This window comes from Lissotriton helveticus, chromosome 5_1 (genome assembly GCF_964261635.1).
Source record: "Lissotriton helveticus chromosome 5_1, aLisHel1.1, whole genome shotgun sequence".
Classification (NCBI taxonomy): Eukaryota; Metazoa; Chordata; class Amphibia; order Caudata; family Salamandridae; genus Lissotriton; species Lissotriton helveticus.
The window spans coordinates 1,570,518,267-1,570,541,674 of NC_136065.1; the positions used below are offsets into that span (position 1 = coordinate 1,570,518,267).

Here is a 23,408-nt window from a genome sequence, read left to right on the forward strand (position 1 = left end):
CTGCTTCACATTCCTCATAAGCCTTTTGACTTTCTGACTCCAGCTTAAAGCTTTAACTTTTCCATCATTGAGGTTCATAGCTTCTTACCTCTCTCAGGCCTGTCTCTTTATCACACAAGAACTGCAGCACACCCAGCCATTTCAGTAACCTTGGTGCCAATAGTTAATTTGTATAGTGAAATAGGTGTTGTGGCTCTCATCAGGAGGCAGCTTCCACCAGCCCATTTCTCCTGTTAGCACCACCTAAAACAGAACCAACTGCTGACCATGCAAGTAGGGAGGATATGGTGCAATAGCTAAAGAAGCAGACTTCGGAGCTGGGGAACTAGGTTTGAGTCTGGCGTTGGCTTAACATCCTGTGATTTTGGACAAACCACTTAATCTGCCCGTAAATGAATGTGTTCCTAACTGGTGCTAATGTAAAGCGCCAGTGTTGATGATTAAGTGCTGGTGCACCAGAAAGCACCGGCTCAAATTAAGTACTGCTTGGTGTTAGGAGTTTTTATTTTGTGATTTGAGCTCTGGTTCAGGTTTCACCATTGTAATCAGAGGATACTGGGCTCTGTGACAACTGGAGTCATTTACCGCTGGTGGCCTAAGCCCCCCCCCCCCCCCATCATACTCAATTACAGAGTACTTCTCTTTAGCAGTTGCCTCCCAGTGTAGTGAAACCGAGCAGTCCAAGAATTACTCAAGGTTGTGGTTGTGGTGTGTGCCAAAATCTGAGAACACAATAAAACACAGAACCCCTTTATAACTGAATGTTTGGCCAGTGTTTGCTGTAATATAAACAATGTTCATACAAACAAAAAGAGTTGCTGTGCATGAGATGGAGGTGAACAAAGAAAAGCAGAACTATCTGAACTATCTAGCCACTTCCTAGTCAGAGAACTTGTTACAGACATTATGGAAGCACCCATTCACCAAGTGATAGATCTTTCTCTTTACATCTGTTACGCCAAAGAGACATATATTTTAGTAGTGCTTATGAATACTTGCTCTGTGGTCCTGGAACATAGTTTGTGTGCTGAGCAGCCAAAAGCACAAAGCATCAGCTCAGTTTCTCATGCAAAATAGCTATTACCACTCCTTCAGGTCCCCACTGTATCAGTGCAGTTGAGTTGACTGTGAAAGTGTGCACCTCTTTGATGAGTTCTAGTTTTTGCAGGGTACTTAAGCAAATTGGATGTACAACACTTCAAAGGAAGGCTTGTCTTGGCCTCAGCCTGGCTCAGTCTCCCCTGCTTCTATTCCAGATGTATGGATGCCTTTGAATCAGCGAGACATTAATCAGGGGCTCAAAGTCTATGTGAATATCAGTAGCTATAATCTCTGGTGCTGGAGTTCATAGATCCCCAAACCATGTCAATCCGCCGTACAGAAACCGTTGATAGACTGCAGCGGCGATTGAACTAATTATATGAGTCTCGGTGACATCTTCTGCCCAGCCTTAATTATCGCAGACCGCTTGCTTCCTCAAGTAACGCTTTTAAATTGACTGCTTATTTGCACATTGTTCTTGTATTTTAAAATAAAAACGTACTTACTTGCACTTTAGCCTTGTTCGGCCGCCTGCAGCCCAGTCCACAACGAGGCTTTCCCGATTGTTTAGGAGGTTGAACGCTGACGCAGGCCCACATTATTTCCTCAGTGGCAGTTGGGGGTGGAGCACTGCGACTAGTGCTGTGCTTGCAGCCTATATCTCCCAATGTGTTACCCGTCGCGCCAGAGGCAAGCCCGTCTGCGCCTGTCCGCGGCCGGTCGGGGCAAGGGGCCACGCACCCTGCCCGTTTTCCCCTTTGCTACTCCTCAGTTGAATTAAACTCCCTTCAGGGGGACTGGGCCATCAACCCGAATACCAGGAGGACCCTATATAAACTAGGGTTGTTGTCCCCCAAGAATACGGCCTGGAGTGCTGGTCCCAACCTCCCTGATCATATGCCACCTACAGGTTCGAGGGATACTCCCCTTACAACTCCCACCCCCTGATCAGTTCAACCCAGGACAGCCTGACCATCTGGTACCTCAACACAAGCTCGATGGTCAAGCACCAATTAGAGATCTTTTATCTCCTAGATACCATCAAGCCTGATATTCTACTTTTATCAGAAGCCTGGCTTACAGCCGAATCTACCCCAGATATCTTGTCCGCCATCCCTGATAACTATTATGCTCTCCAGGCCAACAGGCCTGAAAGCAAGGCGGGGGGAGGGGTCGAGGCCTTAATATCACAGTGACAGAAATTCACCTCTCTATCCACTTCAAAAATCACCTCTGTTGATAGCCTCCTTTTTATGTTCAACTCTAACTGCTCCTCCTTTACCTTAGCCACTTCTATGCCTCCTACCTCTCTTCCCAATGGCCACTCGGTTTATCCTCACAGTCAGGCAGAAAACATCAACGACTGGCTATCACTGGCCAGAGATAGACTGGCTCCTCTCAGAAAGATCAAATGTAAGAGGTCTTATTATGCTCAGCGTTGGTTCACTAACAATCTCAAGCAAATTAAACACGCCCTGCGCCAAACTGAGCGCAAGTGGAAACAGGATTACTGCCCTAATTTTTACATCGGCCCTTACAAAAGGGACATTCTCAGAGCTAAATCAGACTACTTCTCACTGAAAATCCTAGAATCAACCAATAAAGCCAAAGACATCTTCTCCATCGTGGACGAACTTGTCAAACCTGACCGCGTCACTGTTAAACCCACCCCCTCACAATCCCTCTGTGATTCTCTCAATATATACTTTCTTTACAAAATTACCAGTATCAAAGCCAGCATCCACAAGACCACCCCTCCACCTGACCCTGGCTACGTGAACCGTAATCCTCTTCTTCGTGATCTTTTTCCACCGATCACTCAGGAGGTCTTTTTTCCCTCCTCAAAAGGGTTCGTTCGAGCTCCCCGACAGACAGCTGCCCACCTTACATCGCCCGGGAGGTCTATTTCCACCTTCCTGAACCTCCCCTATCGCTTCTCAACAACTCCCTCGCTACGGGCACTGTCCTCAACCTCTTCAAGATCGCGGAAGTCACTCCAATCCTAAGAAAAGTAGGCACGGAACCCCTCGTACTCAGCAACTTCCGGCCAATATCGCTGTTACCCTTTCTGGGCAAAAAATCAGATGGTCCATGTAGCAAACTGCCTGAGCACATTTGTGGAACACTCAAACTACCTAGACCCTCATCAAGCAGGCTTTAGGCCCGAACATTCTACCGAGACCATCGTTTTGGCGGTTCACAATGAACTCAGAAAGGGGCGGATCAGAATATCGCGCAAGCACTAGTTCTCCTGGAATTGTAGGCGGCTTTTGACACCGTCGACCACAATTTATTGGTTGAGGGGGTCGAGAGCGCCGGCATCCGGGGCCTTCCGCTAAAATGTATCACCTCCTTCCTCAATGACCGCTACCAAGCAGCCCGTCTCTCCGATTTCACGTCGGAGAAAAAAAGACTAACCTATGGGGTCCCCCCGGGCTCTTCTCTCTTCCCTCTTCTTTTTAATCTGTACATTTTCCCACTGATTTTAGATCTACGGAAGATAAAAGTAGTCACTTTTAACTACGCCGATGACCTCCAGCTTGTCTTCACCATTGACTCGTCACCCTCCGCAATGGAGAACTTCCAATCAACCATGACCTTCATTAGAAACTGAATGAACTTAAACCAGTTAAAGCGCAATTATGATAAAATGGAGCTAGTTCTCACTAGGACCTCAGCCAACCCCTGTAACTAACTTTTGGCCCCCCTCTTTGGGATATCCACCCTCTCCAGTCAGCTCGGTCAAAAGCCTTAGCGTCATAATCAGCAGCGACCTCACTTTGAAGACCCAGATTAATCCGGATCCGGTAGTCTCAGTCTGTCTTTTCATTTACGCAGGATACGAAAAATCTTCTGATTTCTATCCTTCGAGGCCCTCCTCCAAGTCACCCTGGCCTTAGTAATGTTGCGTATTGATTACGCTAATTCACTTTATGCCGGAATCTCTGCATACCAATCACACCGGTTACAACTTGTACAGAATCAAGCAGCCAGACTTGTTTACGGCCAGCTTAAATCATACCATGCGAAACCCCTGCTTAGAAGTATTCATTGGCTCTCAGCTGCTCAGCGCTGTCTCTTCAAACTGGGCTGCCTGATCCAGAGCTCTGTCATCACACGGACCCGCCTTTATTGCCAACAGAATTCAGCGTTATGTTCCCTCTTGTGCGCTACGCTCTGCTAGCTCGAACCTCTTGCTCATTCAAACAAACAAAAACATGGTGGACTAAGAGTCTCGATCTTGGTACCTCAGTTCTGGAACACCCTTCCTCCCGAATTGCGCCAAATTCCCTCCTGTCCTCGGTTTAGGAAATCTCTCATAATGTGGCTCTTCTCCCAGGCTTTAAATTAACAATTTTTCACTGCACCTGTCCACGCATTCCCGACTAGCTCCAAGAAACTGCTGATGAACGTGCGCTTAATAAATAATTTTATCATCAGCCACCGCTGTGGAAAGGGTCAGTTATTTTCTTCATTTACCGCCCAACAAGCACCTTTAAGTAAAACCTTTTGAGGCACTTGAACGTATATCACGATGTTCAAGAGGGACAGCAAGACAGGTTTAATGGTCTGGAAGGGCAGCTAACTGGTAGGAACCTTTGCTGCTTCCTTGACTCATTGGTGCACGCCAGTTGAAGCACACTTTTGCTCTGTATATTGCTCTGTATGTGTACATGGTCCCTACTCCGAGCCAACAGTTGAGCGTGCAGGGTCCCGGCTGACAGGCATCCAGGGTAGGCAGCACACACAAGCTGTCGGTGAGGTGGATTCAAGTTGGTGTCAGCAGTCACTGGGCAAACACTGAAATGTTTATGGGCCACTGCGTAGACTGGAGATTGAAAGTAGGCAGCCCGGCGCTGTGGCATGCCAAGAAAATAACTGTATGTGTACCTCTATTTGCACATGACCAGTCCCACCCCAATGGTGCGGCAAAGCCAACCCAAAACTGAGGAGCGTAGTCATGGGCTACCCTGCCCATGTGCTACAACACTTGGCCAACAGGTTAGTATGCATAGATGGTCTCTGTGCGAATAACTGCGTGACATTAGTGACATCCCCATCAAGCACCTTCACTAGTATATCATGAGACATCAATGCCTCGGGTGGTCGGTCCTCACAGAGATCAAGAAGGCTGCTGCGGACCTCTGGTTGTTGTTTCTTGGATTCTGGAGGATCGGCACGTCCTCCAGCAGGTCCACTGTGGTGTATCTGTTACTCTCGCTGTGGATGCTTACAATAGCCTCTTTGCATTCATGTTTGTGTGAAAATAGTCATCATGTACACTGTCCCCTTGCCATGATGTGGTGTGGCCAGGACAGTTGGCTTAGCTGGTGGCGATCCGCGATAAGTAAGGTGTGTACCCCTCCCCTGTTCCAGGTGGTGCTTTATTGACCTACGTTTGCATCTACTACTAGAAGTATTACCTATTTATCTGATAAAGAGCCCACAGACGACCTGCAGGCTCCACTGTGTTACATTACCGTGCGGCAACATACTTGGATTACCACAGGCCTCCTGAAATAGTCCATGTGACCAGGTCAGACCAATAAGTGCTGGTGCCGACCACAAGTATATACAAGTTCAAGTCAAGTACTACCCTTAGCAGTCATCATGGCACCTTGCAGATCTTCTGTAACCTCTAGCCATTGCTCCCAGCCATCGCCCTCGCTCTTAGCCATCCATTAGCAGGACTCACCAGAAGCTTCATTGACTTTCAGGATTTGAGTTGAAGGTTCAGGGTCTTCCTCCCCAGATCCGTACTCCCTCTGCGCATCGTACCATCCTACGACAACAAATCAATGATATTTTAAAGTGAGGCATTGGATAATGGGACTTTGACATGAGAAAATAAAGTGACAATAAACTCTCCCTCAAGCATCCATATGGCATTGAATAATTACCCAGGTGGTGTTTTTTCTCCCACGAAGCACCATGCCATCCTTTGCCAAGGGACCAACTCTGTGCCTAGGGAAAATAAACATATCTGTGAAATACCATACCTCGGTAGCCTTGACCTTAAAACCATTAACCAATTGATAAGGTAGCCGTCAACATCAAATGACAAAGCTCTGGGAATTATTGTGGTAATAAGGCACATATAGGTACCAACTGGGCTTCTCATCACTGGCCGGCTAAAAACAAGCCAATAGGAAAAGAGACACCAAACCCTTTATCATAACCCAGAAAGAACCTTGGAAAAGTACTGCCTGAGAGAGGAAGATGTGTTTGTCAGGAACATGGACATGCTTACTGTGCCTTCACCGGAACCATAACGTTTACGCTGTTTCGCGCGTTCAAAGGCTCAGCAAACATTCGGCCACCATGGAGGCATTTGGCACACTTTAACGCGAAATCTAATGGAAATACTTGTTGAAAAATGTGGTGCGTATTCGTCATGCGGTATGAACCCACTGCTTCTGATAGTAAGAATAATTGATGAACAAACGCATGGAAAGTTGTAAAGAAGCCAGCAAAAGCGAAAGTCACAATTGATTTGTGTCACTTGCTTCCACATCTGAGCCATAGCGGTCAGGCGCTTTTGTGGAGAACTGACTTTACATTTTCCCTATACTTCACCAAAGGGAGAATAATAAATGCCAATTAATGTGATATATTTATTTTAAATTTAGAACAAACTAAAAGATGCTAAAGCAATATTAACTTCATTTTGAACTAAATATTTAATTTAAATATATTACATTAAATAGAAATTCTTTTTCTTAAGTTTACATTTAAAAAATCTCCATCTAAAGTTAAAAATATATATTTTTGTACTTTGTACTAATAATTAATAAATGTAATGTATAGAATTATGTAAAAGTAGCAAACACTGATTTGTGAATATATTTTACAATTAATAAATATGTTTCACTTTGGATATTATTTTAATTTTAAATTACATATATAAATTAAAAAGTTTAAATCATTTAATTTAATTAAACATTATTTCCTACAGGCCTTTATTTTAAGTCTTTACCTTAATTTTTCTCTCATTATATTTTAATTGAGTGTTTACACTGCAACAATATTAAGTTTCATATATTATAAGTCTGTTGCTCTGATGCAAGTATATGTCATCTAATATACACAGGAGATTACAGCTCCGGGGAAATACCTCATTTTGCCTTACAGAACTAGCAAATATTTCTAATGGCGCATTTAGATATCAACCAACATTAAGCCATGAGAAAATAGGAAACTAACTCATCCAAGTACAGTAGCACTTCACCCCCATTTAGTCAGCTGCCCAGTCCATTAACAAGCATGTCTTCATACTATTATTTTGACCCTTCCATCGTACAAGCTAAGCAACAAACGTGTTTTTCAGTGTTAGCACCAAATCAAATATGTTCCCATCCACACAACATTGATCTATACTTTCATTGATTTTGATGTGAGGTTATTGCAGTTCTAGTGGTTGGCCATGTGTGGTGCTGGACTTACTTAAGCCTTAACTAGAGCATATTTACTACTGTTTTGGGTCCTTTTTGGCTGTAGTAACTTTAGAAGTGCACTTTGTAAATAGCAATGGGTTTACACTTTTTGAATGTGGGTGCACATCCATTTCATATCCCTCAATAACCTCTGATAACTTGTTTTTACTTCTCCATAAACCCCACTTATTTTGTAGAAACTATGCCCCATTTATCAACCACTGCCCTGGCCTCTCCCACATTTACTACTAAGTAATAGACTGGCATGTGTGCGGACCGCTTCATAGAAAAGAAAGGAGAATTTAAAGTGGGGATTTACACTTGTATGTTTGTGAATAGTATTTTGGTAGTAGTTTAGTAGTAATACTAAAAGTACAATAAAATGCAGTTTGTGACTAAGTCCCAAAATGTATCTACTCCTATTGCCTAGTAGCCATCAACATTGTGTCTGTCTAAGCTCCCAAACACAGGGGCTTCAGTGAACGTTATGGCCCTTGACACACACACATATAGCAGTCCTGCGTTATGGCCCTTGACACACACACATATAGCAGTCCTGCTACCAGTAAGTCTCTGCTTACTGGTCAATGGCTGTAGCTATGGTGACTACCATTACAGCATTGGCCAAACGAACAGTTTGTTGCATCCTACCAAACCTTGATCTTGATGCAGGGTGTTATAAACTCCAGCTACATCCACACTCTCACCACACCGCAATGTTTACTACTCACACAAGCCTGCACATATAGAAGTGCCTCAGCTTCAGAGTCTTATCTGCATCTGATAATTTCAAGAATACATTTTGAGAGAGTATTGGTGGCCTGCAGTGCTTTAAATGGAACAAAATTAGTACAGGTACTCACCAAATTGAGATGTAGACTAGAGGGCGGGGCTTTGGGTGGGGCTAGGGGGCGGAGCTATGGGCAGCGCAAAGGGATCCGGCCAGGGGCACCATTTAAGCATTCATGCACGCAGACATGGCATTCAGTTCATGTATTTTAGAAACATGTACATTAGTTGTTGCCCCCATTACTAATCCTTGATCCCACGTGCAGTGCTACCTTATCACTATCACCTCCTTCCTCCTCAGTCTGGTTGTAGTCTGCTATGCCAGCAGGAAGCTGCCTCTTCGATTTCCAGAGTCACAAGAAATGCCTGTGAGCAAACCCTGCTCTCACACCTACAGTGTTATGGACTAGACAGAGCCTGAGTGGAGACTGCGTCAGGCATCACAGTGTGAGTCTGGCCCCTCCCAATATTCCTGCCAACTCTGAATGAATGCCTACGGGCCGCCGATAAATGAACTCATTGAAAGGGGAGATTAGCACTCGATCAGAGTGCTTCAGGAAAACGGACCCACTCGTTGTCAGCTGTGTTGCGCTTTTTAGTAAATGCCAATTTCACTGAGCTTGGCTTACATCCGAATGAGTATCGGTACTCTCTTTGGACAAAGAAGTTCTGGTACTCAAGCGCCGAAAATTTAGAAGTGCCGGTACTCAGTACAGGCCCATTTAATGCACTGGTGGCCTGTCGACTATCATGAAGGTTAGTCATGCCACTGGGGTTCCTGGGCAATTCCAATGACAGCACAGACTCATTCTGACGCTTCCGGACCTGACAAGACAAGTGCCAGATCGGGTGTGTCGCATCAGCAGTGCGCACCTTCTACCTCACCAAGGCCAAAGCCAGTCACCAAAATACGAATCCTTAACCCTGTACACGACTGTGTCAGGGTAAGAGCAAGGCTTACCGCTGACTAAATATTCTGACTCGTCCAGCCATCATTTGTACGCCCCCATACAGCGTTACATTTTTTTTTGTTTCACTCCCCTCTCTCTACAGCTGGTAATATAAATGGGTGGGGTCTCTCTGTGCTCCCAGATCAGACCTAGCTGACTGCCTCCCAGCAGAGAGCAGCCTGTGAAGACACAGCGACTCCCCCCCCCCTCGCTTGATTCATCTATTTGGTACCCCATCTCCTTTTCGCCTGTACAAAATTGGGGCTGAGAAGCAAGGAGAAGAGATAGGACGATGAAGGAAAGGAAAACAGGAAGAGTAAGGAACTGAAAAGGGCCAGGACAAAACAAAGCATTGGCAAAGCCAATAGGTCCCATCTATCAGAGAGCTTTTGGCTTTGGCAATGTGTTTTAGCCATTATGTACACCAGTGTAGCTACTGTTCAACATGGCTTACAGTGGGTGGAGTGATGGGGAAGGAGCGAGTTGGACAGGGGTAGATTGGACAAGAGTTGAGTGGGTGGATTGTGGTAGATTGGAGTGGGGTAGACTGGAGTCGAGTAGATTGGAGTTGGGTAGATTGGAGTGGAATGGGGTAGATTGGGTGGATTATAGCAGGCTCACATAGAATGGAGTGCGGGTAGATTTGGGTAGAGTGGAGTGTGGTGGGGTAGAGTGGAGTGGTGTAGGGTAGATTGTGGGAGTAGGGTATATTGTAGTGGTGTTGGTAGAGCGGGGTGGGTTGAGTAGGTTGAAGCGGGGTGGAGTGGGGTAGAGTGGGGGTACATTGGAGTGGTTTGGGATAGAGTGTAATGTGTGGGGTAGGTTGAAGTGGGGTGCGGTGGGGTAGAGTGTAGTAGTGAATGTTTTTTTTTATGTTTCCGTTAATTAAAACTGTAACAATGTTTCATTTAAAATACACAAGTCTTATTAGTTGAATGCCTGAATAAAGGGCATCAATGCTAAGTAAAACATAGCAGGGACCCCTGAGGAAGCCGTGTGCAAGCCTGACCTGTTGTTGGAGGAATCTCTTGTGCCCCTGCGTGTTCAGACTTTGGATTTTACAGCGCCTCGCCGGACCCGCGGCCCGCTTCGCGGGTCCCGCAGCGCTTTGCTGTCTTCACTGTTGTCGCCTGGAACTGGTGGTGAGGAGCGCGGGGCAGGCATAGTGTCAGCGGGGCTGCGAGCTAAAGCGCGGGGACTCCAGTGTCCAGGAGTCCTTGCGAGCCCGATTGGAGTCACCTGGGCTGCTCTCCCCGCTGGCCACGCCCACCCGCCTATCAGCGTATGAGGGTGTTGTAATCAGTACAAAAGTCTCTAGGGCTGCCGCTTCGCGGGAGCGCGCCAGGAGAAGCCCGGGACAAGGGCGGGACCGTCTAAGGCCGTCATAGGCCGGAGTAGGCTGGGCTGGGCCCACCCTCTTGCGTTAGACACCTGAGTTCTGGTCTTATCATTTTATATAGCTCTCCATATACTACAATCTTATCTAAGTAGAAATGCCCTCTCCGGCAAGGGAGGGTACCCCCCCATGAGGCAGGGAGGGGTTAAAAATAGGACTCTATAAAACTACTTTCCCCGGGCCGCGGGAGATGGGGATAAGGAGAGCACCTTAATTCGGCTCAGGGCAGAGCGAAGACGCTCCATAGACAACTTGAAACACAGACCCCTTGATGAAAATTCTACCTCACCCAGTGAAGAGCCGACCTCTATAGATGATGTCCCTCTCCTCCTGAGGGATTGCACCAACACCCCACCAGTCCAACCCACGGGTCTAACCTCAACAACCAGTCCAAGCCCAAGCAGGGTGACCATTGACTTAATTTCTCAACCCCCCCCAGCCCCGAAAGCTAGGAAAGCCAAACCTAAGCCAGCCGCCGCACAAGGAGTATATGGCCCCCCCCCAAACAAACGTAGGAGGAAGTCGAGGGGTGCCCAGGGTAAAAATAAATCAAAAATCCCTCACTCTGAGTTTGGGAGGACATCTAAATTCCCCCCACCCATTGAGAGATTAGTGGATGAAGTAAACCCCAAACCCACTGTACAGGCTGTTTCTGTGTCCGCCCTGACAAAAGACATAGGAAACAATATTGCTAATGTCCCCCTTTCTGTTGTCCCGCTAGGTAACCTGGAATTCCTGTTGAGGTAGTTATTACTACCAATCAGCGAGAGCATCAAAAAGGTCGAAATTAGACTTACGATCCTGGAGGCCACATTAAGTAGTATAAAAACTCCGGCAGGCCTCCAGGGAAGATCTTCGGAGTCTATTCCCACTCCTACGGCCCCCCAGCAGCCCCCAACTAGTGTAGGGAGCTCAGCCCCCCCACATGTTGTAAATGTCAAGGCCCCTCCACAACCCCCAAGGACTAACTTTGTACTAACTAAGTCACTTAATTCAAATAGGTCGGCCCCCCCCGCAGACCCTGTCCCTCGAACACAATCTGTGGATAGTGTTGCTCCAACACCTTTAATGAAGCCTCCTTCCAGGTTAGGTAGGCCTAATCTACCTCCAGAGGCAAACGATTACACGGTAGTCATGGCGGGCGTTCCTTCACTTGAAGCGGGGGAAGTTGAGGACTTCTGTTCTTTAAAAAGCAGGGTAATAAAGTGGCTAAATGTGAACAGACCCCTCCCGGTATATCTAAATAATGAAATTATAATGGTTAGAAGGGTGCCCTGGGTGGGGAGAACACACAAATCCATAATAGGGGATTGTATATTGGTGAGCTTCAGGGACGCTGGAACTGTCTCTCACATATGTCAAGGAAAGAATAGATCACGGGAATCAACTATTCAAACCGTTCACGTGTCTTTTTTCTTTCCCCCTATCCCTGCCCCTGTACACCCGCCTCAGACCTATGATAACTGGACAAGGGTGGGTCGGAGGGGAAGACAGCACGAATTCAACCCCAGGCCATCATTCAGCCGCCCAGAATCATCCTTTCACACCTTTAACCGGTTTAATTGTTTGGGCGGCCTTGAGGGGGTTGATTGACAAACGGATATGGTCCCCTTGGAAGTTGGGAAAAAAAGGGGCCCTAATAGTTGAATTGGAGCCGCAAAGTTCCCTGGCACAGCAAACTTCATCTAGCTGTGTCGGGAAGACTGTGTTAGATGGGTCCAGGGTTATAGATACTGAAAACTTAGGAGGGAGACACGGGCTGGACAAACAAGGGTCCGAAATTGAGATACAAATGGGGCCTCTAGGGGGAATAGAGCAAAGTTGTGAGGAACTGAGAATGATCTCTTGGAATATAGCAGGCTTGGCAGCCAAATTTAACAACAAAGAGTGGCTTGATTACATTAGAAAATTCCATGTAATCAGCCTGCAGGAGACATGGGCCCCGGAGAACACTTTTCATTTGCAGGGGTACAAGTGTTTTTGTACCCGCGCAAAAATCTCGATCAGGGAGAGCCATGGGAGGACTATCTATTTACATAGATTTAGACCTCCCGGGCAGTTGGTCTTCTCCAGATTGGAATTCCCAAGGGATACAAGTAGTTCGGTTCACCGGGAGGGGGCTAAGATTCACTGTTTTTAATATCTATAATAACGAGATTGCGGGAGATCACATCCCATTTGTAGCTGAATTAGATCATAGGCTGGGTCAGGAAATAACAGCCCAGAAAAAGGGGCAGTCAAATGCGCTGTTGGTAATGGGAGATTTTAATTGTCACCTTTGTCCGGCATTGGTCCCAATTAATACAAACTGGTCCCAATGCCCTATGGAGAAGGGGCCGCACTTCTCCCACACTCCGACAGGGTCAGCTTTCGGTATGCTCCGGCTCAAGTTTGACCTTGAGCACACTATTAATATGATAAGCACACAGAAGGATGGCACACTCCCACCCACATTCAAGGGCAGAGGATGCTCATCCGTTATAGACTACATCCTGGTCTCAAGATCCCTGCAAAATAAGATAATTAGAGTAGGGATTGAATGGAGTAGTTTCAGTGACCATAATCCACTTGTTTTGGAGCTGATGTATAAGGTGGGTTCAAAAAGTAGAGACTACCGCACATTCAGGGAGAGGGTAATAGATCAAGGTAGGAGACTAAAGTGGGCCAAAATAGACGGGGAAAAGTTTTATAAGGCCCTGGCGGATGCTGGTAAATCTGCTATTAATGACTATTTAGACACAGACGTCAATGGTCCAAGGCTATTGGAAGCATTCGGTCAGATTGCTAACCTGGTTGACGGCTTATTAAAAACTACTGCGCCCATAAGGAACCATGGCAACCCTCGATGGTTTGATAAAGACTGCTCAAAAGCATTGAGGGAGCTTAAAAGCAGCCTTAAATCCAAACCAAGGGACTCCCAAAAAATCAAGGCGTCCAGGGAGAACTATAAGAAAGAGACTAAGAGGAGGAAACTCGCTCTGCAGGGAGAAGCGTGGGCAGATTTAAGAGAAGCCGGGGAAAGAAAGGATTTGGCGGGTTTTTGGAGAATCATCAATAAACCCACCTTCCAGGAAAACGATACCCCGGAAATAGGGTCTAATATCCTGCCAGAACAGTGGGTCACCCACTATAGGGGTCTGTATAATCATGAGGCAGGTACCCCCGTACAACCACCTGAAATTCCAACTCAGGTTTCAATGGTTGCATTCACTATCAAGGAGATCACTGCTGGGATAGAGGGTTTGACCAGAAACAAAGCCCCCGGCCCTGACGGAATCCCTCCCGACCTGTTTTTGAGCAGCGTAGAACTTTGGGCCCCTTTAATGACCAGGGTTATAAATACTGCCATCACCTTTGGTTTGCCACCGTCCTGGTCTAAAGCTATAATTGTGCCGATTTTTAAGAAGGGCAAAAGGGACGACCCGAAGTGCTACCGTCCCATATCCCTGATTGATGTATCGGCTAAACTCCTGGGTAGGGCGATCCTCAATAGACTGTCCGAGTGGACCGAAGAAAATAATATCTTCTCGGACACTCAATATGGATTTAGGACAGGGAGGTCCACCAGTGATCAATGCCTGAATCTTTACATGCTGACTGCCAAATACACCAGGGCCAGTGATGAACCGATCTATATGGGATTCATGGATCTGGCAGCGGCATTCGATCACGTCAACAGGGAGAAATTGTGGGACATGACCCTCATGGGGATAGAGAGTGGCTTAATTAACATACTTAGGGAACTGCATAGTGACACCTCGGCTAGGGTTCGTTTTAATAGAGGGGGGGCTGACTGACCCTTTCCCCTGTATGAGTGGTGTCCGGCAAGGCTGCATTCTTGCCCCTTTTTTGTTCTCCCTTTATATTAATAATTTGGAGCAGTATCTGTTAGGGTTAAAGACAGATTGTCCAAGGGTGGGGTCGCGTCATATACCTGTTCTGCTTTATGCAGATGACGCGGTCCTGATTGCACGCACACCCAGGAGCTTACAAATCTTGATTGATGGATTTGTTAAGTTCATGGGTGCCCTAGATCTCTCTGTTAACCTGGGTAAATCCTATGTGCTCCTGGCTGGTAAAAAAACTCCCTCAAAATTCACTTACACAATAGGAAGTCACATAGTAGAAGAGGTCAAAACATTTCCTTACCTAGGTGTAACCTTTGATGGTGCCTTACAGTTTAACTCCCTGGTGGAGGAGCGTCGCTGTAAAATGATCGCTTCTAATGGGGCAATAGCAAGCTACGGCAGGAGGTTGGGTAGATGGTGCCCGGAACAGGTGATGAACCTGTACAGCTCCGTATCATGCTCCAAAGTAATTTATGGGGCAGAAGTATGGGGCTTTGTTAACACCACAAGAATCCAACGGGAGGAAAACAAATACCTAAAATCCATCCTGAGGGTACCCCCAAGTACTGCTGGCTTTATAGCACACAGGGAATTAGGGAGGCCATACCTAGATGACTTGGTAAAACTCAGGCCAATTGTGGCCTGGTTAAAAATCTGGGTTAATCCTGATGCGTCTCTAAGCAGAGAAATCTTATCGGATTGTTTAGAGAGGGATAAATGTATGCGAATCCCCTGGCTCAATTATGTAAAGAACACCCTAGAGGAACTAGGCTTTGGGAATCTCTTCACTAACCCTGCAACAATAGTAGCCCAGCATAAAATGCAAGTAAAGAAAATCTTTCTAGAGCTGAAATGTCAACGCAGAGCTGAGGCTGAAGGGTTGAAAAAGACAGTGAGGGCCCACAACCTGGTGAAGAGTGTTGAGGGAATGGAGCCATATCTGTACCTTATGTACAACGCACAGGATAGATTCTTGATGTGTCGGTTTAGACTGAACCTACTCCCATTCATGTTGGCATCACCAGCAGGGTTTGCAACATCAATTGAACAGAAGGGATCCTGCGGCTGCGACAATAGGTCTCCGCAGGATTCCCTTCATTTTATTTTACTCTGCCCTTTTTTTATAATGCCCAGGCGCAGATTTCTTGTAAAAGTTTTAAAACAAGCTAAACTGGAACATGCCAGGGAGGCATTAGTCTTTTTACAAAAAGCATCGGACCCGTTTACACTGTGTTGTATAATGAATTTTATTAAGGTAGCGGTCCGTTTAAGGCTAACATGGGGTGATGAATGATGTGTTCCCGATTTTATTGTTCCCATAGTATTATATTTTTCTTTGTTCGTGTTTCAAGTTAACACTAATATTTTGTATCAGGATCTTGAAAATGTTTAATGATTTTTTATTTATGTATTATATATGTGCTTTTATGGTGATTTTTAATCTCCGAATAAAGATTCCTTGACATAGCAGCACCATATAGTATCACTTGATAAAATCAGCTACAGAAGCAAAAAGGTTTAACGTTTACAGGTCAATCATCAGTAGAGTTAAGTTGTTTGAACTGGAGTAGATTGAATTGGGGTAGGTTGGGCAGATTAGATTGGAGTGGTGTAGATTGGGGGAGAGGGAAGTATATTGAGGTACATTGGAGTGGGGTGCCATGAAATGGGTAAGAGTGAAGTGCAGTGGATTGGGGTATAGTGGAGTGGGGTAGATTAAAGTGGAGAGGAGTAGATTAGAGTGGAGAGGAGGAGTGGAGTAGAGTAGAGTGGGTGGATTATGGTTGGGTAGATTGGAGGGCAGTGGGGTAGACTGCAGTGGAGTGGGGTGGATTGGAGTGAGATAGGAGTGGGCTAGATAGGAGTAGAGAGTGGTAGATTGGAAAGAGGTAGGTTATAGTTGAGTAGGGTAGATTAGAGTGGAGTTGGTAGAGTTGAGTAGGGTAGTTTGGAGCGGAGTAGGATAGAGTGTGTGGGTTGGATGGGGTGGATTGGGTTGGGTAGACTGGGTTAGAGTGGGGTAGATTGGATTGAGGCAGAGAGGAGTTGGTGGATGGGATGGGGTACGTTGGAGTAGAGTAATTAGGGTTGGAGTTGGGTAGGGTAGTTTGGAATGGGGTGGAGTGGGTTGGGGTGGGTTAGATTGGACTGAAGTGGAGTGGGGTAGATGTGGGTAGCCTGTGGTAGATTGGAGTGAATTAGAGTGTGGTAGATTGGGTAGAGTAGAATGGAGTATGGTGAATTGGGCAGGGTGGGTAGATTGGAGTGGAGTGGATTGTGGTGATGTGGGGTATATTATATTGAGTGGATAGATTAGAGTAGGGAGGAGTTGGATAGATTGCAGTAAGTAAGTAATTCATTATTGTTTAGGTTAATAAAAACCGTTACAAAAAGTGCAGTAGAGTTTGAAGTGGAGTGGGGTAAATTGGAATGAAGTGGGGTAAAATGGAGTGGGGTAGATTGGAGTGGAGTGGGGTAGATTGACGCAATTTCAGGCAGATTGGTGTGGAGTGGGTTGGACTGGGGTAGATTAGACTGGGATGAGTAGGGGTACATTGAAGTGGGATAAATTGGAAAGACTGGAGTGGAGTGGGGTAGATTGGAGTGGTGCGGGGTAGACTGGAGTGGTGTGGGGTAGACTGGAGTGGTGTGGCGTGCGTTTAGAGTGTCTTAGAGTGGAGGATCATAGAGTGAAGTGGCATGCCATGAAGTGGAGTTGAGTGACGAAGAATGGAGTGGCGTGGCAAAGAGTGGAAAGGCGTGGCAAAGAGTGGAAAGGGGTGGAGTGGAGCGGAATAGCATAGTGTGGAGTATGCATGGTGTGGTAGCGCACTTTCATTACAGGCAACATATTTTCAATAAAATGACCATTACATTTACACTGAAATACGGTTTTACTGCATGCAAATGATACTGCGCGCATATGTCATCACCTAGCGTATTGATGTGTTTTGAGCATATTGAAATATTTGTTACTACCTCACTTCAGAATTACAAATAAAATGTGCTTCACTTGTACTAATTCAAATATATTCTGCAACATCAGCACAATTTTTTTTTGTTATGTGCTAGGACAAATAACATCCTACACCCTCACTCTTGCATGGATACTCAGCACAGTTGTCATAACTTCTCTCACTTCGAAGTCGGACAGAAAAGTAAACACCAAGCTCCCTCAGAAGAGAATGCTTGCTATTTGATCTTTGTCTTTGAATGCAGTAAACGAGGTTTGTGCAACGGGAGAGACGAAGTCAAGCTGGACAGCCTAAAGCAAATAAAGCCAGCAAACAGATAGCCAGAAAATGTGAGTTACACACAACAAAGCCATTGTAAGCAACAAGCGGAAGGCATTCCTAGGTCATCTTTCTGAATGTTCCCAAGAGGTCTTTAGCAAACTAGACAGCTGTTCTGTCTGGTAGGCTTTGACCTAAAAAATGAACAAGCACCAGAAGACTATGTATAACAAATTATTAAGAAAAAGCTCTTTGTGAAGGAAGCTCCATGTGCATTCCTCTGAATCTAGGCACCTCCAACCCAGCTGGCTCAATCTTGAGGCCCTGCTATTGAGTAATCACGTGTGAGGTACACACGTGCCAATCTCTTTTGAAGGTGTGCCAAGCAACATCTCTTCCTGGTTTAAAGTTCAAATTGTGGAGAGTCGCCACCTTTCTGCATGCATGGAAAGATCTAGCAGCTAGAGGTGTGCCATCCAACAAATTAAAGGGGTGCTAAACCAAAGCCAAGCCAAGAGAGTGGCTTGGCTCTAAAAAGCCAGTCCACGAGCTGCACAATGAAAATATTTGGCATGTAAATCATCGTGAAATAAGCCAAGAGGTGGACGACACAATAAATGAACATGGAGAGCTGAGCCAGAGCTAAGCAAAAGGTCAGCTCTGGATCTAAGAGCCAGAGTTTGTGCCAGTCTTCAAAATATTTGTCATGTAAATGATTAAACAAACCAGGTTAAAATATGGTATGGTGTCTTCAACATTCATAAAAGTTTATTTTTGTACACATGGAAGCATTTCACCTTATCACAGCAAAGTATGTCTCTACATTGAGACATCATTTCTTAAAAGTGAAAGTTTTTAAACATGAAATGTGAAACATTCCTGCCCTTGCCCTGCTAATAGTGAACAAAGAATCAAGGCTGTTGTCTTGTGCACCCTATATGTGGCATGGAGCCTTATTTTATAGGAAGCAACATTATACAATATTAAATCAAACACAAGGGGTTTTTGTTTAGCCTGCATGGTGTAGTCACATATTTGAAGGTGGTCTCTTCTGTGATAATGAGCACAAAAGGAGGTTCTGTAAAATAAAGTATCTGCCTAAGATCACACAATTTGGTCAAAGACAAAAAGAGAAGCTGGGATTGATCCCAAATTTTCAGTTTCTCACTGTGCAATTCAGACACTATATGGGTATCTCTTTCTAACATTACAGAGTCATATTTTGTCCTTAATTTTTGAAGTAGGAGTATGAGAATAGAGTGTGATAGCAGGCAGAATCCTCATTTTATTTTTGGCAGTTTTTCATAGCGCAAACCTTGCATAAAGTTCATAAGTGATCTTCACAACCGACACAAGCTACATTACTATTTTTTTATTTTTGCACAGGGATACTTGCCAGGATTTACAGGATGGTGAGCCAAGGCCATGATTTGAACCTGGGCTCCCATGTAACATGTTCGACAGCTGTAGCCATTAGGCCACATCTACCGTGAAACTGCAGCTCGTTTTGGGCCACAGCCAAGCATCTGCCTCTAGCCTTCAGTGGCTGACCCAACTAAAAAAACACTATGTAAGAATATGACAAAGTTTAATTAATGTGGCCCATGATGTATTAGGGTGAAACGCTTCTGCTTGTTAAAGAAATACACTCTTTTGAATTTTATATATACGCCACACTTTCCCTGTTTGCGCTATGACACCCCTTTACATAGGTGTGCCAATGCGCAAACAAGGAAAGTGCGCTGTATTACAGTAAATGCGCTGGCCACAGGGCAGCCGCGAACTTGTGCTGTCTTGAGAGCAGCACATTCAACTGAAATACGGAGAGGCTGCTTCAAAGCAGGCAACCCACCTGCACTTTCAAAAGGAGGGAGAGATCCTTCTGCAGGCGGGTGCCATGAGTGACTGCATCCACCTGCAAAGGGATATCTAAGGGGTTCAAGGGGACCCCATTTCTCTCCTCCAGAGGACTGCCTTGAGGAGGCGCACTGAAAGTGTGTCACCTTTTTGTGGCACACTATCAGTGCATCTCCTAACAGCATGTTTGCCTTTACGTCCACGTCCATAATACGGGTGCAGAGCCAAAGAGATTCCTCACTTGCATAGGACCACCTTCTTGAGATAGCACTGGCACACGCCAGCGCTAACTGTATTACAGAAGGGACCGCACAGGTGTCTGCGGCCCCTCCTGTAATACCAAAGTGCCCCAGGAGCACAGAAAGCAGTCACACATGCCTGTTGCGCCCAGGCGCGCAACGCCATTGGGCTCAAAAGGGCTTCAGCCCCCCGTCGTGTGTGTCAGCCTGGCTGAGACAGCTTCCCAGGCACACACACAGCCGCACCTGAGTATTTCACAGGTTTTTAAAAGACCATTTGCTTGTTAATGAGGCTTTGTTGTTTTTTCACCCTTACTTAGAGCTCCTGCTTCTCCACTCTGCCTATTGCTCGAAGAATTAGTACGACCGACCTTTTTTCTTAGGCACCTCCACCAACGCTCCCCCCCCCCGCTTACCCCAGAAAATTTGCCACTAGTTGCGCCACTGGTTGCACCCCTAGGGCCCTTTCTGTAATATGGCCCAGACTGTATGAATCACTGCAATGAGACATGTTTTTAAAAGTGAAAGTCTTTCTCCGTTGTTCTTTTTTCTCCTTTCTCCTCTTTTCTTTTTTCTCCTCTTCTCTTTTTTCCCCTTTATATTGTACTTCTATTCTTATTTTGCCATGATTGCTTTACTTTAACATTAGAAATATTATGATTTATGTATTGCAATCCATTTTTTAATAAACTTATTCTTTAAAACTTAAAAACGTGAAAGTCTTTAAACGAGAACTTTTTCACCTACCTCCCACACGACAAAGCCATTGCTGAACTAAGAGGGAAGTCATTTTTCTTGTGTACCTTACATCTGGCCTAGGTTCTATAAAGAGGGAGCAACTTTATAGTCTACTATAACAAACACAGGAGGGTTTTGTACAGCACTGATCCTGAAGTTATGTGAACGTGCTCTTGGATTCGATAATGAAGAAAACTAAGGTTAGGTGAAATAAAATATTTACCCAGGATCACACAACTTGGTGAAGCAGAGAGGTCGGACTGATTGCCAGGTTTTCTTGTTACACATTTTGCTATTCAGCCACCAGATGGAAATCTCTTTCCCTTGTTTGTTTGGTATCGGAGGTTAATGTTTTGACGTTAATTCTCAGCCCGTGAGGTGAGAGTGTGGGTAGCAGGTAGAAGCCACACTCTAAAGCATGTTTTGGGTTCGACGGTCCAATGGGAGCTAGAGCTGAGCCGGGCGGGATCCGGCGTGGCCTTTCAGTGGCTCGCACACCTCTGCTAGCAGATCCGACCTGGCCTACACCATCCGCCCACTGCCCTATCTTTGCCCGTTTGATAGGACTGTCGAATTCTGTCCCTGATTTTGTATTTCCCTTTAAAGCGACCTAAACCTACCAAAAGGAGACAAAAGCATACATGAAACCCCTAAATCCATACTAAGACGACACATTAGTTAATACAAAAAGTCGGTAATTGAAGCGGTTAAAAACGGAGGAAGTTTAACATGAGGCGCTACATATACTTGAAAACCAGCTATCATCATCCATCTCACCATTCTGGCGCGACCTGGCAGCGGGCCACCGAAGGGCGTGGCCGGAAGCAAGGCGAGGGCAGCGCACAGGAGCAGCAGGGTCATGGTTCCTCCAGGTTCGGCCGGACTTCTGGCGCTCTCTCCGTGACCCCTGCTTTATACCCCTGTCCAAGGGCAGTAGGAGGCCTCTGCAAGGGAGGAAGTCTTTGGTAACCATCTCCCAACCGACGGATCCCCCGCTGGCCAGGGGGGCCATTTGTTGTGTAATATCAGGTATCCCCTTGGGATCGTGTATCCCCTCCACTTCGGCCGTCTTCGGAGAATGAACTCAGCCCGGGCAGGATCAGACAGAAGCAGTCGATCTCTGCTCGGGCTGAGTGCAGGGATACACGATATCATGGGACACCAGACCGAGCACACGCTATAAATTACTTGACATTTCGTTTTCTAATGCTGGAGCCACAGCTGCACAAGAGACAGGAAGGAAATAAAAGTAGTTCAAAGAATGAGAGCTTAAATAAATGAAAAATAAATGCAGAGACGGAGTGAAACAATGGACTGGTTATTTTCTAACCAAATCGCAACTGGTACAAAGGTGAGGTGAAATAAATACACGCACGAAGTTGGAGTGAAAGAATGTTCTTTTTTATTTTTTGGGCAAATCCCAACTAGTACAAAGAAGGAAAGGTGAAATCAATGACATTAATGCACGCAGGGACTGGGAGTGAAAGAATGGCATTTTTTTTAATTATTTAGGCAAATCGCAAGTAGTACACAGAAGGAAACGTGAAATAAATGAAAATGAAACATATACACGAAGTCGGAGTGAAAGAATGGAATTTTTATTTTCAAAGAGATGGAATGACGTAAATTAAAACATGGGGAGAGAGAAGGACAGAGAAGGGAATATAGCTTGCAAGGTTTTATATTGCTATGTGTGACATTCATATAATTTCAGTGTAATTATGAGTGATATTTCAACAACAATGAGTTACACTATCTGGAAAGCAAAGTCAAGTAATAAATGTGGTAGCGCTCTAGTGTTCCTTTAGCGGAACAGGAACCACGTCACAGGATGTGGTAGGCGGGGATTGTTCTCTAGCGCGCAGGCTAGAGGAAGCCAGCCCCGGCGCTCCTGTAAGGAATAAATAAGTTTACACCTAAAACGGTGTCCTAGCATTATTACAATGGCGACGAGTCGGGATTACTAATACCCGAACGCACGCGACCCCTGAAATTGCACGCATCTCGCGTGAGAAGCGAAAAAACGGACACGGAGCGCGGCAGAGGAGCCGGCAAGGCAGCAAAGAGCGTGGAAAGGGCGCCAAAACGCTCGAAAACGCACACAACCAGAAGGGGACCCCACACAGTTACCAGAGCCCAGAAAAGGCCACAGCCCGAAGTACCTATATCCCGAGGGAGTAGTGCGCACTGCGAGGCTGCTGACGTCACCACGAGGATCCCCTAAGCACCTGGCCAACATCACGGTGAGCCCTTGAAGTGCCTCTGCACCAGAGAGAAGAGGTGCACGCTGGCGGAAACCGCAGGCCCATCGAGTAAGAAGGGGGAAGGCAGCACACTAGCCACAACTCGCACCAAAGAGAGTGGACTGGAAGAGGACAGCGAGGGAGAACACAGAGAAGACGAGGGAGAAGAGCAAGACGCCCCAGGGAGTCCGTCCAGGCAAACAGTCACTGTACCAAAGCCCAGGAGGAACGCCCCAGCCATGGCGAGCCAGAGCACTTCCCTCACCCAACTAGTTCCATTCCTCACGAAAAGCGGAGAACCGGAAAGGAAATGGGAAGACTGGAAGAGGTACTTCCTTAACTATCTGGAGGCGCTAGAAGAAGAAGGGGACACCCCATTCTCGAGTAAGAGAAAAAAGAAGATTCTGCTCCACAACTTAGGTCCAGAAGGGCTCAGGATCTACGACACGATCGTGAAAGGAGAAAGAGCCGCAACGGACACGGAGGTATTTGACCATGCCATCGAAGACTTAGACGCACATTACAGGCCTGTGGTGTGCGTCGCCATTGACAGATTTAACTTCTTTCAGAGGAAGCAGAAGAGCGGAGAGTCAGTGGATGAATATGTTGTAGCGCTGAGAAAGCTAGCTGCCACGTGCAG

At 46.0% G+C, this 23,408-nt stretch overlaps 1 protein-coding gene across 1 annotated transcript in view; it reads right to left on the reverse strand.

Annotated features, from left to right (window-relative positions):
• The window catches only part of LOC144753710 (hatching enzyme 1.2-like), a 36,695-nt gene extending 15,121 nt beyond the window's left edge, over window positions 1–21,574 (reverse strand). Inside the window, exons 1-3 of the mRNA XM_078641302.1 lie at window positions 21,303–21,574; window positions 5,943–6,006; window positions 5,738–5,824 (exon numbers count right to left, since the gene is read on the reverse strand). Coding sequence (XP_078497428.1) covers window positions 5,738–5,824; window positions 5,943–6,006; window positions 21,303–21,386 — 235 coding nt within the window. The 5' untranslated portion in view covers window positions 21,387–21,574. The remainder of the gene's footprint in view (window positions 1–5,737; window positions 5,825–5,942; window positions 6,007–21,302) is intronic.
• Between the last annotated feature and the right edge of the window lie 1,834 nt (window positions 21,575–23,408).